This window comes from Paroedura picta, chromosome 2 (genome assembly GCF_049243985.1).
Source record: "Paroedura picta isolate Pp20150507F chromosome 2, Ppicta_v3.0, whole genome shotgun sequence".
Classification (NCBI taxonomy): Eukaryota; Metazoa; Chordata; class Lepidosauria; order Squamata; family Gekkonidae; genus Paroedura; species Paroedura picta.
The window spans coordinates 152,673,426-152,690,317 of NC_135370.1; the positions used below are offsets into that span (position 1 = coordinate 152,673,426).

The 16,892-nt window shown below is 45.8% G+C and overlaps 1 protein-coding gene across 40 annotated transcripts in view; it reads left to right on the forward strand.

Annotated features, from left to right (window-relative positions):
• The window catches only part of NRXN3 (neurexin 3), a 1,515,064-nt gene that overhangs the window by 1,319,394 nt on the left and 178,778 nt on the right, over positions 1-16,892 (forward strand). For 28 of the 40 annotated variants that reach the window (XR_013228547.1, XR_013228548.1, XR_013228549.1 and 25 more), the window contains one exon: positions 10,195-10,281. The exons of the other annotated variants lie outside the window; for them this stretch is intronic. Coding sequence is in view for 24 of the 28 variants with exons in the window: in XM_077323373.1 (XP_077179488.1) it covers positions 10,195-10,281 (87 nt within the window). In the remaining 4 variants the exon portion in view is untranslated. The remainder of the gene's footprint in view (positions 1-10,194; positions 10,282-16,892) is intronic. 40 annotated transcript variants of the gene reach the window in all.

The following is a 16,892-nucleotide window of genomic DNA, read 5'->3' on the forward strand; positions in this document are numbered from 1 at the left end:
CCAGCCACAAGAGGACGGCGGCGCGTCCCAGGGGAGCGGCGGCGGCGCAGCAGGAGAAACCAGAGCCCGAGGTCCCGCCAGAGTACCGAGACCTCGCAGCCGTTTTCAGCGAGCGGGAAGCGGACGAGCTACCCCCACACCGCCGCACGGACTGCGCTATCAACATCCCAGAGGGGGCGGTACTACCCAAAGGGCGCATCTACAAGATGAGTGAGGGTGAGCTCAAGGACCTCCGGGAGTTTTTGGGTAAAAATCTGGCCCGAGGTTTCATCCGGCCCGCTTCCAGTCCCATGGGAGCTCCAGTCTTGTTCGTCCGGAAAAAGGATGGGTCCCGACGGCTGTGCCAGGACTACCGGGGCCTCAACGCCATCGCAGCGGGGAACGCTTACCCCCTCCCGCTGATCCCGGATTTGCTGGCCCGGCTGGGCAAAGGGACTCTGTTCACTAAGCTGGACCTAAGGGAGGCGTACTACCGGGTACGCATCCGGGAGGGGGATGAGTGGAAAACAGCGTTTAACTGTCAATTGGGACAATTCGAATTTAAAGTGATGCCGTTCGGTTTAAGCGGGGCACCTGGGGTTTTCATGAGTCTAATTAATGAGGTGTTGCAGGACCTTCTGTTTCAGGGGGTGGTGGTTTATTTGGATGACGTCCTGATCTACAGCCAAGATCCCCAAGAGCACGTGACCCTGGTGAGGGAGGTGTTAAAGCGCCTGCTGGCAAACCACCTATACGTGAAGCTGGCTAAGTGCGAATTCCACCGTCCCTCCCTGGACTATTTGGGCTACCGCATCTCAGCCCAGGGCATAGCTATGGACCCCGAGAAGGTGCAGGCGGTGCTGGCCTGGGAAAGGCCCCGCACCCGGAAACAGCTACAAAGCTTCCTGGGGTTTGCTAACTTTTTTAGAGGCTTCATCCCCAGATACTCCTCCGTAGTGGCTCCCCTCACGGACTTGCTAGGTACCAAGGGGAGAGGTCCTCGCGCCACGCGGCCCAGCGCAGCGCTCGGCTGGAATGAGAAATCGGAGGCAGCGTTCCTGGCCCTCAAGCAAGCTTTCGCGTCTGAGCCCACGCTACTGCACGTCGACCCAACCCAGCCGATGGTGGTACAAGTCGACGCCAGCGACGCAGCAGCCGGGGCGGTTCTCCTGCAGCGAGACAAGGCGGGACAGCTGAGGCCGGCGGCCTACCTCTCACGAAAATTCGCCGAAACGGAGCGGAACTGGTCTACCTGGGAGAAGGAGGCGTTTGCGATTAAGTTCGCCCTCACCGAATGGCGGCATTGGCTGGAGGAAACAGAGGAGCCGTTCGAGGTCTGGACAGATCACAAGAATCTGGAGGCGCTCCGGCAACCGCGATCCCTGAACGCCAAGCAGATGAGGTGGGCGGAGTTCTTTTCGCGGTACAATTTCAAGCTTGGTCACATCCCCGGCAAAGAGAATTTCCTCGCGGACGCCCTCTCCCGTCTGCCGCATTATGGGGAGGGGTACGCTCCCTGCACCAGGTCCGTGTTTGGTGAGGAGCAGCTGGGACGGGGGGTCGTCACTAGGCGTCGGGCCAGGGAGGAATGGGAGCCCGACCCGGCGACCGCCCCGCTCCGAGACCGCCTAGTGGCAGCCTACGGGACAGACGAGGAGCTGGCTGAGCTCCGGGACTCTTTGATTTTGGACTCCGGTCTCTGGCGGAGGGGGGAGGCTGTCTACGTCCCGGAAGGGCTACGACGGGAAGCCCTCAGCCTCTGCCACGATGCTAAGACCGCCGGGCACTTCGGTTTCGTAAAATCCTGGAAGTTGGCCCGGCGGCGGTTTTGGTGGCCCAGTCTGCGGCGGGACACAAAAGCTTACGTCAGTGGTTGTCCTGTCTGCCTGACCTGCAAGCCGGGGGTTGGCAAGCCGAAAGGTCTGCTGCACCCGCTCGAGGTCCCGACCCGGCCGTGGTCAGTGATCTCCATGGACTTTATAACAGACTTGCCTCCCAGCAAGGGGAAAACGGTGATCTGGGTGGTGGTAGATCTATTTTCCAAACAGGCCCATTTCATTCCTTGCGCCAGTGTCCCCAGTGCTTCACAGTTGGCTCGGATGTTCCTGGATCACGTGTTCCGACTGCACGGGCTGCCGGACAAGGTGATTTCCGATCGGGGCTCACAATTCGTGTCCCGGTTTTGGCAAGCTTTCCTGCGCCTGTTAGACATCGAGCAAGGGCTGAGCTCCGCTTACCACCCCCAGACGGACGGGCAGACCGAGCGGGTTAATCAAGTACTGGAGCAGTACTTGCGGTGTTTCGGTTCCTATCATCAAGACACCTGGGTGCCCCTGCTCCCCCTGGCCGAGTTCGCGTACAACAACGCAGACCACAGCAGCACGGAGATGTCGCCTTTTGCCGTCGTCTACGGGACAGACCTGAGACACTTCCCGGAGCTTGGAGAGGTCCCCGCCCGGGAATCGGCCGACCTTCGCGAGTGGGGGAAGCGTGCCGGGAGCTGCTGGAAGTCGCTGCAGGAGCAGCTCCACAAAGTCAAGGCAGCGCAGAAAGAGGACGCCGACCGGAAGAGACGACCAGCTGAGGAGATCCGACCGGGGGATCGAGTTTACCTTTCCACCCGGAACCTACGGTTGAATTTGCCCAGCAAGAAGCTAGGCCCTCGGTTTTTGGGGCCTTTCGAGGTCTTGGCCCCGATCAACGAAGTTTCGGTCAAGCTCAAGCTCCCCAAGAACCTCCGGCACATCCATCCCGTCTTTCACGTGAGCCTTCTAAAAAAAACTCCGGACGGTGACGTTTGGCACCCCGTGTTTTCCCCGCCAGCGCCCGAGGTCCTGCCGGGGGGGGAGCACCACGAGGTGGCGGATATCCTGGACTCTAGACTCCACAGGGGGAAGTTGCAGTACCTCGTGGAATGGAAGGACTTCGCTTTGGGGGACCGGGAATGGGTCTGGGCAGCGGACGTCTTTGCGCCCCGACTCACTGAACGTTTCCACAAGCGGTATCCTGGCCGTCCCGGGGGGCTGGAGAATGGACCTTTGGGGGGGCAGAATGTCGTGGTTCGGTCCTTGGTGGCTTGGGAACGGGACCGAACCCCGCCATCAGAGGCGCCCGCGATCACGGAGGTAGGGCATGGTGATCATAGGCAAGCCGGCAGCTGGGCGCCCCACCCGATCGTTGAGGTGGCAATGGCCGCTAAAAAACCTCAATGTCCCCCTCCACCTTTTGACAAGGGCCCGGAGATGGCCCTTCGTTCCAGGAAAATGGGCCATCAGGAACCCCGGAAAACCTCGCATATGTGCATGAGTCATGATTGTATCAGCATGTTCCCTCCGCAAGTACTGGGTGGGGCAATACAGCCTAAGGAGGTGGGTTTTGTATAAAAGGGAGCTTCCACCTGGAGTTCGGTGGAAGCTCTTACTCCATACCAGCGGACTCCACGTTGCTGAAATAAAGCTTGTTCCTGTTGTATCGTTCACCAGGCCTGGCGTGACGTTTTCTTCAAAGGGGCACCCTGTTTTTTCAGTTAGCAAGCGGGTTCCCGACACTTTCAGACTTGCTGAGCTGCAGCACATTTTGAAGGGGGCCCAGCTCATTTCTCTATAGAGCACGGGCAATCAACCTGTGGTCCTCCAGATGTCCATGGACTACAATTCCCAAGAGCCCCTGCCAGCTTTTGTGACAGGGGCTCATGGGAATTGTAGTCCATGGACATCTGGAAGACCACAGGATGACTATCCCTGATGTAGAGAATAGGAGAGCAACTAGCTCTTTCTCCTCTCCCATTTGCAATGGGGAGCTCAGAATAAGGAGCATTCTGTTTTATCTGATTCAGTGTTGAAAGAAAAATGAGCTATTTTCTCTGCTTTTTCAATGTAGAGATTAAAAGCATTGCTTTTTTTTCTCTTTTCCTTTTTGCAGCTGCACTGTGTGGCTATTTTGCTGAGTGGCTGGGGTCAGAACCTGACTCCCAGGTGATTCCCCAGGCAGCTGTGAGTGAGCTTCTGACCAAGAGGTAGCTGCAAACTTTTTTGGCAGCTATTATTTAACAGCTGACTCACTCAACATATCTCTGATCAGTTCACAGTCGGATGATGAGTGTTTAACAAGTTAAGTTTAAGTGTGGAACAGGTTCACTTAGACATTTGCAGTATGCTTAACCATTCCTAGCTTCCAAACTGGCCCAATATCCAGATATAGCTAATCAGCCCATAGCGATGTATGCATACCCTCTTGTTTGACACATTTAAATGCCCAAGAGATTTTAAGAATATTTGTTGGTTCTAAACCTATGGCTTTGTAGCAGTGCCCTAGCCTGACAAAGTCTGGGGGTGTACTGCCTCACCCGTGTTCTTGATCTGCTCCATCTAAGAATTTTTTTCACCCAAGATGTAGCATTGCTAAGTGGACCTCCCTGACACATGAATGGGTGTGTCATCTGGGATATACTGGCTAAAGACTCCCATTGGTGAATTTTCTAATATCCTTATTTCCCCTGGGCTTAGAGACAATTGTTCCACCTGGATTTAATCACTAAAATGAATAGGGTTTGTGGGACATCACCAGTGTCACATCCATCCATACAGTCTTATAGGCAACATTGGTTATTCTTGTTAGTCGCCGTTTCTCCTTTGTAAAGCATCACTTTATCAGTGACTGGGAATCTTAACCTTTTCCCCCACTTGGATGCCAGATTGTACTTCCTTCCTTGTTAATTTAAGGCCAATGAATTATTTTTCTTTCCTTACGGCATTCAGATTAGCATCTCCAAGCACTTGACAACATATCAGGTTACATTAATATTCCACCTGAACGCAAATGCTTTCTTTCTGCCTGTTGCAATTTGCTGGAACCTTTGAGCCATTTTGCTTTGCTTTTAACAGCAGTGCATCTTCATTACTGGTGTCTGGACTAAGATGCAGCATTTGTCAGTGTCCGAATTGCTCTTTTATTTCCATGGCTGGAGAGCCCTTTTGGTTTAGAAACTAGTGTAATGGAATCAAGTTGGTTTAGAAGGATTTTTTAAAAAGTAAGTGTAAGCAAGCAAGTAAGCAAACTGTTACTTGCATAGGAGGCATATTCTGCTGTGATGGTGAAAAATTTGAAAATCTCTGAAAATCAGAATTACAAAAGTATAACAGAACACCTCAGAGTCAGAGCTCCCAAGTAGATAGCTTCATCCTTCCAGTGAGGAGATTTCTTGGAACTGTAAAAGTGATGGAGAGATCAGAAAAGAAATGGGAGAAAAGACTTTTGGGTCCTACAAATGCATGAACAGAAGAAGCTCTCCAAACTTAATCTTTCCTGTCTGCCCATTTCCCCATCTTCGTCCTAAGCCCCCATCCCAAACCAGTGTTCATTCATGGATGAAATGCAACATTTTATGGAACAAAACAGTGCTTCTCAAACTAGGGGTAGAACAAAATAGTGCTTCTTAACTTTTGCAAGGGTTATAACCTGCCACCCAATGGAACCCAACCACCCAATGGAAACAGAGTTCCCCGTTATAAGGTTATATGGAAGGGGGATGGTTTAATAATTTAATTTGATTAATATATTTTGATTTAAAATGTTTTAAAAATGTCTATTAGTGTAACTTTAGAATTGTATGTGCCTTGTTGTTGCTGGCCCTTGGGCAAAAATGCTCAGGTCCTTGGGCAAAAATTATATGGTGAAATGACTTCTTGCACAGAGTTTTTGCCCAAAGACCCAAGAGTCTCTGGTTTATTAGTGTATATAAGGGTCCAGCATGCATAGATCAAAGGAATAATAAGAGATTAATATTCTGTTGGCCACAAGTATCAAAACTAAATCACTTGACAATTGTGAGTTGCAGTTCTAAACCACACAAACAAGTCCCAATGATTACAACCCTTGTATTCTTTGTATTTACTTGTGAAATTTCATGTTTCCACTTAAACCTACAGTATCAGCAATCTCCACTTAGCTTTCTTCTCTCTGCCCTGAATCAGGTTTTAACTCAGAAGAGCTGCATGTTGATTAAAGAGGTGGTGGTTCTTCAAGGCATGCTTAAGAGATGGTGAGGCACATGTTGAAACAATCCAATAGGCATCTGCTGTGAGCTTAGAGCCCTTAAGCAAGCCCATATGAATGTTTCAAGGGGTATGAATTGATTGCTACTGTGATTTCCCCCCCCCCTCTTAAAATGTTACTGCTTCCTGACAATGACTATGTTATTTTCATCAACGGTGTCATGTAAAAATAATAATGTGGTACATGAAGCCTACTGTTCTGAATGAGATTTTGGGTGCCAATTCTATTAAATATATTATGCATACGGTGATGATGCACAGCTTGTCCTTGAACTCCGTCTTGTCCATGGAGTACTTGTGATGAACACATTTTCATGCATGTTGGTTAAAGAGGTGGTTGTTCTTCAAGGCATGCTTAAGGGATGGTGAGGTGCTTAAATCATTCTGACTAATGGTTGAGGTAAATGCGGGGTGTGGGGGGGAGAGGAATTAAAATTTTAAAAGGCGCTTGCAAAGTCGTTAATGTTGCCATTTAAACTGCTATGAATTCTCAAATGTCCTTTATTTTTTCCTAGTTTTCAAAGGTATGATATTTTGAGATTTACATTCCAACGCTCAAAGGTGTTTTTGGCAAAAACCAAAATAACCGTCATAATAAAATTAACTTAAACTTAACTTTAAAATCCAAATATGCAAAGTTGTGGTGGAGATTGGTAATGTTTGTCCTGGTTATCAGGAAGATCTGGGGTTGGATTGAAACAGGTCTTTCAAGCTTTCTTGACAGTCTGGAAGCAAGTCCTGGTCTAGACATACTGCAGAGTAGCTACCCACTGGAAGGAATTAGGAGGCAGGACAGGCTCAGGCATCACACCAACACACAATGTCACACTTAACACAGAGGTAAAAGAGACACTATCACATGGGAGTGATACTTTAGGACAGTGGTCCCCAACCCCCGGTCCGGGGACCGGTGCCGGTCCGTAGATCAATCGGTGCCGGGCTGCGGCTCCTCCTCGTCCTCCTCCCCAGCTGCTGCCTTGAGGGTTGCCCTGCCACTCTGCTGACGGCTCACCTTTGGTGCTCTCCAGCGGCCGCCATGGCTGGGGCTGCCCCTCGGCGTGGCAGTGCGGAGCTGCTGCTGGCAGTGCCCTCCACCAGGCAGCGGGAAGTCAGTGGCACTGGTGGGAAAGCAAGTGGAGCAGGGGCTCAGGCAGCGGCAGCAACGTACCTCGGCAAAAATCTACCCCCACTGCCGGGCCTCAGTAAAATTGTCAAGCGTTGACCGGTCCCCAGTGATAAAAAGGTTGGGGACCACTGCTTTAGGATTCACCCAGACTCAGTTATGGTTCTGCACTGGAAGTGGCATTGCATACCCCACCCCTCACCAGCTTTAAAGCAGCAGCAGAGAACTTCAGTGGGGGCAATGCCAATAAATGTACTGCTATAGTAGGAGACCTGCCCCCCCCCCATGGTAACGAGGTGACTGAGGTGCTAGAATGGATGACACCACTGCTGACAGTATGGGGGGGGGGATTACTTTGTTCACACTAGCCTTATGTTAGTGATTCTCGGTTAGGGATCCTAGGCTCCAGGTGGGACCTGGGAACCCCATGGAATCACACCCAACTGCTTTGACCATTTCTGTAGCCCTCACCCTGGTTATAGCGAATGCCAAGAAAAAGCATTCCAGACAAGTCTTGCCATTAAGATCTGGCCAGCCTCACTTTCACTGTCTGGGCCCAATCCCATCCAATGTCCCTTAGCATTTTTAAGTTCCTTGGCCAGGCACAAGACTCAAACCAGAGTGATTTCCTTTGATGTGAAAAGCAAATCAAAATACCCAAGGTCCTCTTTGCTGGAATCACTCATAAGAAACTGGGAATAAATAGCAGCATATAAATCAGTCCAGGATTGTCTGGACTATGGACACTTCCTCTAGCTGAGGAACAAAAGAAGATGCCAGAGGCAAAATTGGGTCTTGGTAGAGACCAGACTGAGATTTGCTGGTCTTCTGCTGGCTCCTTCTGTGCACAATGGCAACTGTGTTCAATTAAATCAATGAGATATTTTAACCCAATAATAGAATAAACAGAGAAGAAGAAGAAAAGATCGAGCATGAAGTAGCACCTTAAAGACTAACAAAATTTGTAGTAGGGCATGAACTTTCATGAATCCCTTAGTCCTTCTGCTTTTTCCTAATGTTACAGGCCAACTAACATGACTACACATCCTGCTCTATCTCCAGAAAGGAGAGGCACTGTCTCAACACACCCGGTTCATTATTTTTATCAATTCAACTTGTAATATGTTATGGACTCATGAAACAGAGAGAGGAGGAAGAGACTGATATCTTGATCTCAGTCCTCGAGCAGCTTTTTCCAAGATAGTCCTGCAAAATGGCCACTGGAATTATTCCCAAGTCAAGTGGTTTGAGAATGGCATTCTTGATCTCTCTATTAGAGTTTAAGTGATCCTCAATTGTCGGGTACATCCCTTTAGATAATTGTATGCCATAGGCAATGGGCAATGTCACTAATGCAATCGGAAGCATGATTGACAGAGTGTATTCCTACCGTTTTACATTGCCTTTCTAGTCTTAATAGGAGAACCTACGGGCAGAGCCAAGTAACTGACGCTGAGCCCGAGGCACAAGTTCAGCGGAGACTACGATGTGGCCATGGCACTTAATTAACTGTTACTTCAAAGGGAACTGATATTTGCAGCAGTCGTGCCTAAACGGCGCCAGGCTTTATTCCCTCTGCTGTCATGGCAAAGGCTGGCTGAATCGGCTCAGTCCTCTCCCTGCAGCCGGCCTTTTGCACAGCTAACTGACTGCGGTCCCGGCCTTTGCTCCAGCCCAGCCACAGAGCTTTCCCCTTCTTAAATGTCCCGGCAGGAGGTTTTAACCCAAATCCAGGCTGCAGCCTGCTCTCTGTCTCACTTGAAAGAAACAGTCCCGACATCCAAATGTAAACTGACTGCTAATGTTACATAAGCTCAAAATCAAACATGAACTACCGCCAGACAAATGTCAGTCTGTCAGAATAACATTACATTTTTGTTTTGTTTTGTTTTTTGCGGGAGGCATTAACAAGCTTGAAAGCCAAGCTCAAAATCTGAGCTGAACCTGGCAGATGGGACTGCAAATATCCTGTCCCTTTGAACCCAAGGTGGTCGGTCCCTTCTGGTTTTCTAACACTGATATGGATAGGCTGCAGAAAAGGGAACAATTTAAGCACATGAAGCTGCCTCATTCTACATTAGACCTTTGCTCTGTCCATGTCAGTATTGCCTACCCTTGAGCAGCAGTGGCTCCCTGAGGTCTCCAGTGGAGGTCTTCCACTTCTCCCACCACCTGATCCCTTTGACCAGAGTTCACAGGCTTTGACGTCCTGCCTGCAAAGCACAGGCTCTTCTGTTGAGCTATGGCTTTTTCAGTGGGAAAGAATGCCATCCATTTAAGAGACTGCTTTCTATTGAATTGCTTTTGGCTCTGGTTAATTCACAAACATTCAGGTTCCTCCTTCTTTTCATAAGGGGACACAGCTCCACATCAGTTCTACTGTAGCTCATGCTTGAATTGCTTTCTATTATACAGATATAGGAAGCAACTTGCATGTGCTGAGAGCAGTCACAAGGGCATCCCACTGATGGGCATGTTAGCTTTATCCTCTGTCACTGTGTTAACTTGGTCGATAGAATCCATCCCTCTTTGCCTGGCCTGATCCTGACAAATGTATTGTGTGCATGAAGGGCAAAAGGCAGTCATTCATTTGTATAGTCAAGTTTACCTGGAGGCACCATTGGGATGAAGCATGAATTTACTTTTGCCCTATGGCGATCTAACCCTCTTCTGAATGAATTATGTTCCTGTCTGCATAGCCCCAGCCCTCCAACTGCATAGCATCAGTGACAGCGCTGATTCTGGGTTATATAAGTGTGTGATAGAATCTGGATGAGCCTGTGATAGGATAGGTATGTGTCATGTAAGGGATTACAAAGGGAAATAGTCTCAAAGTTCCAATCCTCTGACGTTCCAGAATTCCAGGCAATGAACAAGCTACCTTTTCTCCACCACATTAAAGAAGACTAAATATATCTGCATGGTTATGTATGTTTAAATACCTTCATAAACAAGCATGAAAGACACAGCTAGGATGTTTTTTTTAACTATTTCATTGACTTTTCAGATTGTTTTTAAGCTGTTTTTTAAACTTTAAAGGCAACACTGATACTGCGTTCCAATTGGTAAAACCGAAAATCCCCTTCAAATATAACCGGCCCGTAGAGGAATGGCTGCAGGAAAAAGGTAACAGTTGTTAAAACTTTCATTTTAAATCCATTTGATTCTAAACTCTCATTTTAAAGCCTGCAAATAAATGTTTCTTAAATTCTTAATCACCTGCTGCATAAATGGCTCTTTTAATTTCATTATAATTTGTGTCAACTTCTGCCTGCCATATGTTAATAAATCATGCTATAACACATTGCTATTAAAATGAAGTTAAAGGGACAAATTTCTAGGCTTGTTATCCAACAAAGGGGAAAAATCAAAAGTTGTAAAAGTTACGATGCCACTTCAAACAAAACAGCAATGATGATATGCATCATAGCAATTTAACTACAGTATAAGGTTTAACTAAATAATAATAATAAACTATTTTGGGAGGACCAAAGTAATCTGCTTTTATTCAGTTTTTTCTTTTAAAAAATGTGCAGTCATTTGACTGTAGCCAAGTCTCTTCTTGGTCCCGCCACACTGAGGAGCAGCTGTTTTTAATCACTGCACTGGAATGACAGTGGTGGATCAAACATGGCTGTTTCTCACATTGCACAGTCACCCTGTCCCAGGAATTCTGTTCAATCTCGAAAGCTTCACCTTGCATGCAGTTCCCCATGGAATCCTGCTGCACCTGGTAATGAAAGTGAGAGGTGACTCATGCAGGTTGTGAGCGTGGGCCTGCAGGTACCTCATGCAGAAATTGTAGTGTAGTGATGCTGTTTGGGTGACCCATCTGTCTTGCTGGACTGGCCACCCACACCTTTGAATGTGCACAAATGCAAATGTGAATCTCCGCATTCAGATATAACAAACCTCAGAATCCCAGTGCCTGAAGGCAGCATCAAAGGAAGACCTCAGATTCTATGCTCTATTGATATTTCTCCAGGGTAGCTGTTTGGCCACTGTGTGAGACAGGATGGGAGACTAGGTTGACCTAGTCTTATCCAACAGTTACATAGGAAGAAACTCTACTGATTTCCAGGAGTTATACATAGCCCTCGTAAACGATAAAGATAAGTCTGTGAATAACTTCCAATATGAATTTAAAACAATGTGAATTCATTTAAGTGAGCCATCAACATGTGCTAAATGCATTCAATTAGAAGGTTAGAGGGGCTTCGTCTTTGCCTGAGCAGCATGTCTCAAGTAAGACTTGTACTTATTCTAGAGGAAGTTAGATTTGTATTTATTCCAGAAGAAGTTAGGTGGCTCCTATTGATTTCAAAGGCCAGGATCCAAAGAGCTCTGTTGATGCAGGTGGGTACTTCTGCACATACACCATTGTTTTCTACCTGCTCAGTCTGCATTAAAGATTTCCCCTGAAAGCTCCCTCCCTTTTGAGAACAGTTTATGAGCAGAAGTTTTAAAAATAATCTGTAGAAACTCTTCTGTGCCTTCAGGGCACCATGTGCAACCTTTTGGGTTATGGCCAACCGGATTTTGACTTGCCTGTGGGGTTTTTTGCCCCCAGGAGTGCAAGCACTGAATCTAAAGATTTATTTTCAAATATGGGGTGTTGCATTGGCAGTTAGAGCCATCCAACTTGACCCTCTTTAAAGGTCCCCCAACTAGATCCTGTAAACATAGTTAAAAAAAGAAAAGAATGCATAACAACTCCAAATTGTGAAAATTGGGAAATATGAATAAAACTTTATTTTAAAAATCCATTCTGTCTAAAAGGACATGCTGAGTGTTGGGCCCAGGTCTACTGTTACCATTGTTTGTCTTCAATTAGCAGTTTTCACAAAGGCTCTGACAAATAGGGGGAAGTGTAGAAAGAATAAAACATCTTGGGGCAATAGATTCCATTAAGGTAGTAGTTTTCAGAGGGATAAATGAGCCTGTCTCACCTGAGTGTGGGGGTCTAAGACATCATGAAATGTAATCATGAAATGTAAATGAATAAATCAAGGGGAAATTTAAAGAGAATGAGGATTAAATCCAGATGTAATGGACAAAAATGTAGTACATGATGAGAATGGACCTGACATTCTCAGGGCAGCATGTGGCTTCTCCCTTCTCTTCTTAGGAGGCATGGAGCCAAAGACTTTGTTTTGACATTTTGTTCTGACCTCTGAATTTGGATGCAGTAAGAGACTGGAGTTTGGAACAACCATGTCACAATTAAACTCTAATTTAGAACCTCAGTTTGTGCTCAAGAAATAAGCACCGGTTTGTTTTAGTGTCAAAATTAGGACAACACAGATTGGGGTTACATCCAAAAAGTCCAAAGGAGAATATCTTTCATCTTGGCTCCATACTGGAAGGGAGAAGAAGGATAGCACATGACCCTGAGAATGACCATGAGCTCATTCTTTATCATAAACAACCTGTTTAGTTCATGACAATTTAATATAGCTTCTGGTGTCTAGGTGATCCTAGACAAGTACTTTCTGTCTTCCATTAGTTGAATAGGAATAATAATCCTAAAGTACTTTACAGAGTTGCAAGAACTGAGTGGAATACGTTTAAGCAATCTTAAGCAAGCTCATACAACTTGTGACCCACCAGCCTCAACCCAGCCAGAAGCTACATATTGTGACCTACCCCAGTTAAACACAGAAGTTTACTAATGTGCTACCAATCATGGCTGGTAGGGTGCATTTTGATTTAGTGCAGAAGTGGCCAAACTGTGGGTCTCCATATGTCCATGGACTATAATTATTATGAGAACCTGCCAGTCCATGGACATTTGGAGATCCATAATTTGGCCACCCCAGGATTAGTGCACACTCAGCCATGATGTTTTTACAATGATCTGCTAAAGCTGACTGAGTCTTGGGAATCTGTCCTGAGTTGATGAAAATTATGCATTAAATTTTAGTAGACTAAAAAGTGGATAACTTCATTTTGCTAATCTCAATTGATAAAGTCCCTTTAACACTAAAGACTAAAACAGCCTTGCTTTTGTTTAAACCAATGCATGTCCAGCCAACACTGTGATGCAACTCCACATGCCTGAGAAAGCCATCTTTGTTGTGTACAATTTTGTTTCCCACTTTTGAGTTTGGTCTGCCATTCCATTGCTTCCTCTAAGCTCGAAATAAGCATGCTGAAATTTTTGTTTGAGAAAATATGACTATGAATTCTGTAATGGTTCTTTTTTGCCATTGTATGGGTGATGATTATGACTACAGTGACAAAGATGATATTGTTACAGGAAGCAAATGCGGGGAGGGTGTCTGACTATTTCTGGGATTTCAATTGCTTCCTGGAGGCAGGAGGGTGAACTGAGTGGATACTGATACTTCTCGCTAGCTTAAAAGGAAATCTGTTCTAAGCATGTCGTAGCATTTAGCCATATCATGCAACATCTACAGACAGCAGAGTCTTCCACAACATCAAGATTATTGTTACTATAAAATGGTACTTTTGATTATGTGGTTAATGTGGGAAACAGCGGGGGGAAATGCCCACCCATGTACCAGCACATCATTTATTCACCGATCTGCACTCGCCTGTCCATCCAACCATTCATTCGTTTCCTAATGCATCGAGAAAGTCTTATGTCAGAAGACCTCATAAAGATGATGAGTGAAAGGGTAGATAGCTATCAAAATGGAATATGATAAATTGATGGATGTCTAGATGGATGGATCCATCAAAGAGACAGCACCGAGAACAGCTATCTGCCAGATATAATGGAGGTACGATGGAATCATTTACAATTAACACAATGGGTACAATCCAGAGGAAGTTAGATGTCCTTCAATCCCAGTGCAATCAGGAGCCCTTAAGTGCATAATTAAGTGCTTAAGTGTCTTTGATTTCAAAGGGACCTAAGTGCATGGGGAGGAAATTAAAAGTACTTCTGCAAAGGATGTCACAGAGACATGCAGAGATAATGGCAATATGCATCAAATTAATTTACAACTGGAATGGGATTACAGAGCACATAGCAAGTCAAATTAGCCCATTAATGCTGCAATCCTGTGCATGTTCGCCAGGAGATACATCTCAGTGAACACAGCAGTATTTACTCCAGAGTAAACTATGATTGTGCTATGTGAACTTTTCAGAAATAAATAAAAATGCTTAATATGAATACAACGTGAGGGAGTAGGCCTGATCCTCCTGTGCGGGGCTTGCAACTGCATCACTGGCAAATAGATGCAAAACTAAAATATGCTTTGAGCTACAAGTATTTTGGAACATCTCAATGTATGCAGCAGGTGTATGTTTAAATGCAGATCATTATACACATGTAGTCCTCTGCCACTTTCTCTGCTACTCACTGTGTATATGTGGGTCAACATACTCCTCCATTGTAATGTAAGTTATTCAGGAAACAAGGAGAAGAGCCACTAGCAATGCCTAAATCTGCAAACCAACATTCACAACAGAAGCCCAATTGACATGTGAAGGAATGAGACTGTTTAGGATTGCCAGGGCACTGCATGGTCCACCTGTGTGCCTTCATGGGCAGGCTTGCTGTCCCTCACAATTTTCTTAATTCCTCTTTATCCCTGATATTTGACCAGATTTTAAGTCTGTTTCTAACCCATCCTGTTCTGATGAAAGTGAGATCTGAAGAGAGGAAGGGCAGGAATGAGGTTTGTGAAAAATGTCAAAATCTCACTCTGCGCAGACTGTCTCTTTCTAAACCTTCTTGCCCTCTCCTACAGTATACCTTGTAGTGTGGAACATACAGCTGTAAGGGCTGAAGTTACAAAAGGGTGCAGTGATTTGTCTTCAAAGAGAAATGAAAGAGAAATACCCTTTTGAAAATAGGAGTGGGGAATAGAAAAAGAATAATCAATAACTATATTTTTTATAAAAGTGAATTTTGGAAAAAGAAACCCCCTTCCCCGCAACAAGACATCTGTCCATCATTCCCTTCCTGTAGAAAGTGAAGCTTAAGGGTTCCTTAGATGTGCAGACAAACTCTGGGCATGCTGCTTTCCTCTATTATATGAGCTGATCCAGGACAAGTAGCCATGAGGCTACCTGAGTAGTCACAGATGCTCAACCGAGGGCTGCTCAGCATCCCTCATGGCAAAATGTAGTGTTCAGCTCATAGAGGAAGTGCTCCAGTTTGGCACTACTGGTAGCCAGTTCTTGCTAGCACCCCATTGGGTTTCTTCCTCATTCTAATAGAAAGCAGCAGAGGGTGAAATAATTTAGATTGCACATGTGAAAAGACTGACAAAAGGAGAGGGTGGACCTTACAGGGTAGATCCGGTGTCCACCTTTCCCAAGATGTCACGTAGCCATACACCACTGCTGTCCCGCAACTACCAATACCAGTATTCCTCATTTGGCACTTTTCAAAAGAAAGCTGCTTATCTGCTGAATAAAGGCTTGTAGGCTTAAGTCCAAAATCCAGTTAAGCTTTATGAACCAGATTAATGTATTCAGTAGTGTGGTTTTCTGTGTTTGGATGTGAAGATATTTCAGATTCCACCCCCCTGCCCCGGCATTTTGTCAACAGGAAAAGCCAAACAATACATGTAGCCAAATTAAAAGTTTTAAACAAATAGCAAAAAAATTAAATGTGGTAGCTAAACCTAACTAAGCATGAGTGGGTGAGATTTGGTTTTTATGAGCTGTGTCAACAACCTACCACTCTGAATGCCTGTAATCATGATGATTAGTGCTTAATCACTTTAATGGGGTTTTTGAAAGAGAGGGGAGCTCTGCAAAAATGAGGTTTATTTTGCAAGAATAAAATGTGTGGACACAGGAGGAGAGAAGAGACAGAGGTCTGACATGACACTTTGGTTATGCATGCTTTCCTCTTTGCATTGCCCTTTCTTTTGGCCCATTGTTTTCCACTTGATCATTCAAACAGAGACACCTCTCATGAAAGCTGTGGTTTAGCAGGAGCCGTCCCCAGAGATGAGTGATGGTCCTTTTGGAAGAGACACATTTTTAGTGTCAGTGCTGTGTTACCAAGTGTAGCTGTGCAGTGTATGTGTCGCATGCCTTGCATTCAGCTCCTGAACTAGAAGAAGATATTCCTCAAGAGGGAAACACAATGTACTTCATGCATCTTCAGGAACTGGGTCAACATCATGGGGTAGGTGGAGCTAGTCTATCGGAACAATTCATGTTTACCCTTTTTAGGAAGGATAAACAGCCTCCCCTTAAAAAAAAAGGCTCTCATTCCTCACAGATTGGAACTCTTGTAGTGAGACATCAAAGAAAGTTACACCTATCTATCCATTCAATTACTTGAATGGATGTAGAAGTGTGTAACTTTGCTTAGGGTGCCTGCTGGCTTTTCGCCTGGTATTTGCAGTGGGGAGAAAAAGCTGTTGGGAATAAGTGGATGTACATGCATTTTGGATACTGCATTTACCAGGCTTCCCAGTCTCGCAGACAATGGACTTCACACAGATACTTGTGAATGCGTAGGCTCTTGTTCACTTGTTATATGAAATGCAATTAGAAGTGGGTGTGCAGCCAGCAGGAATAATTTCTCTCCTGCCTGTGTATAGTCACACTCCCCAAGGTTGTAATTTGTGAACTATTCTGAAGGCTTCCTCCCAACTAGGAAGGAATAGAAGGCACTATAGGCTGGTTTGGGTTTGAAAACTGAAAGGAAGGATAGCAAAGCACTTGTGGAGATAGGTGAAATTATAGGTCCTGCCATTTTGAAGGCCAACCTTCAGCTTGGACATCATTAGGCTGGCTGG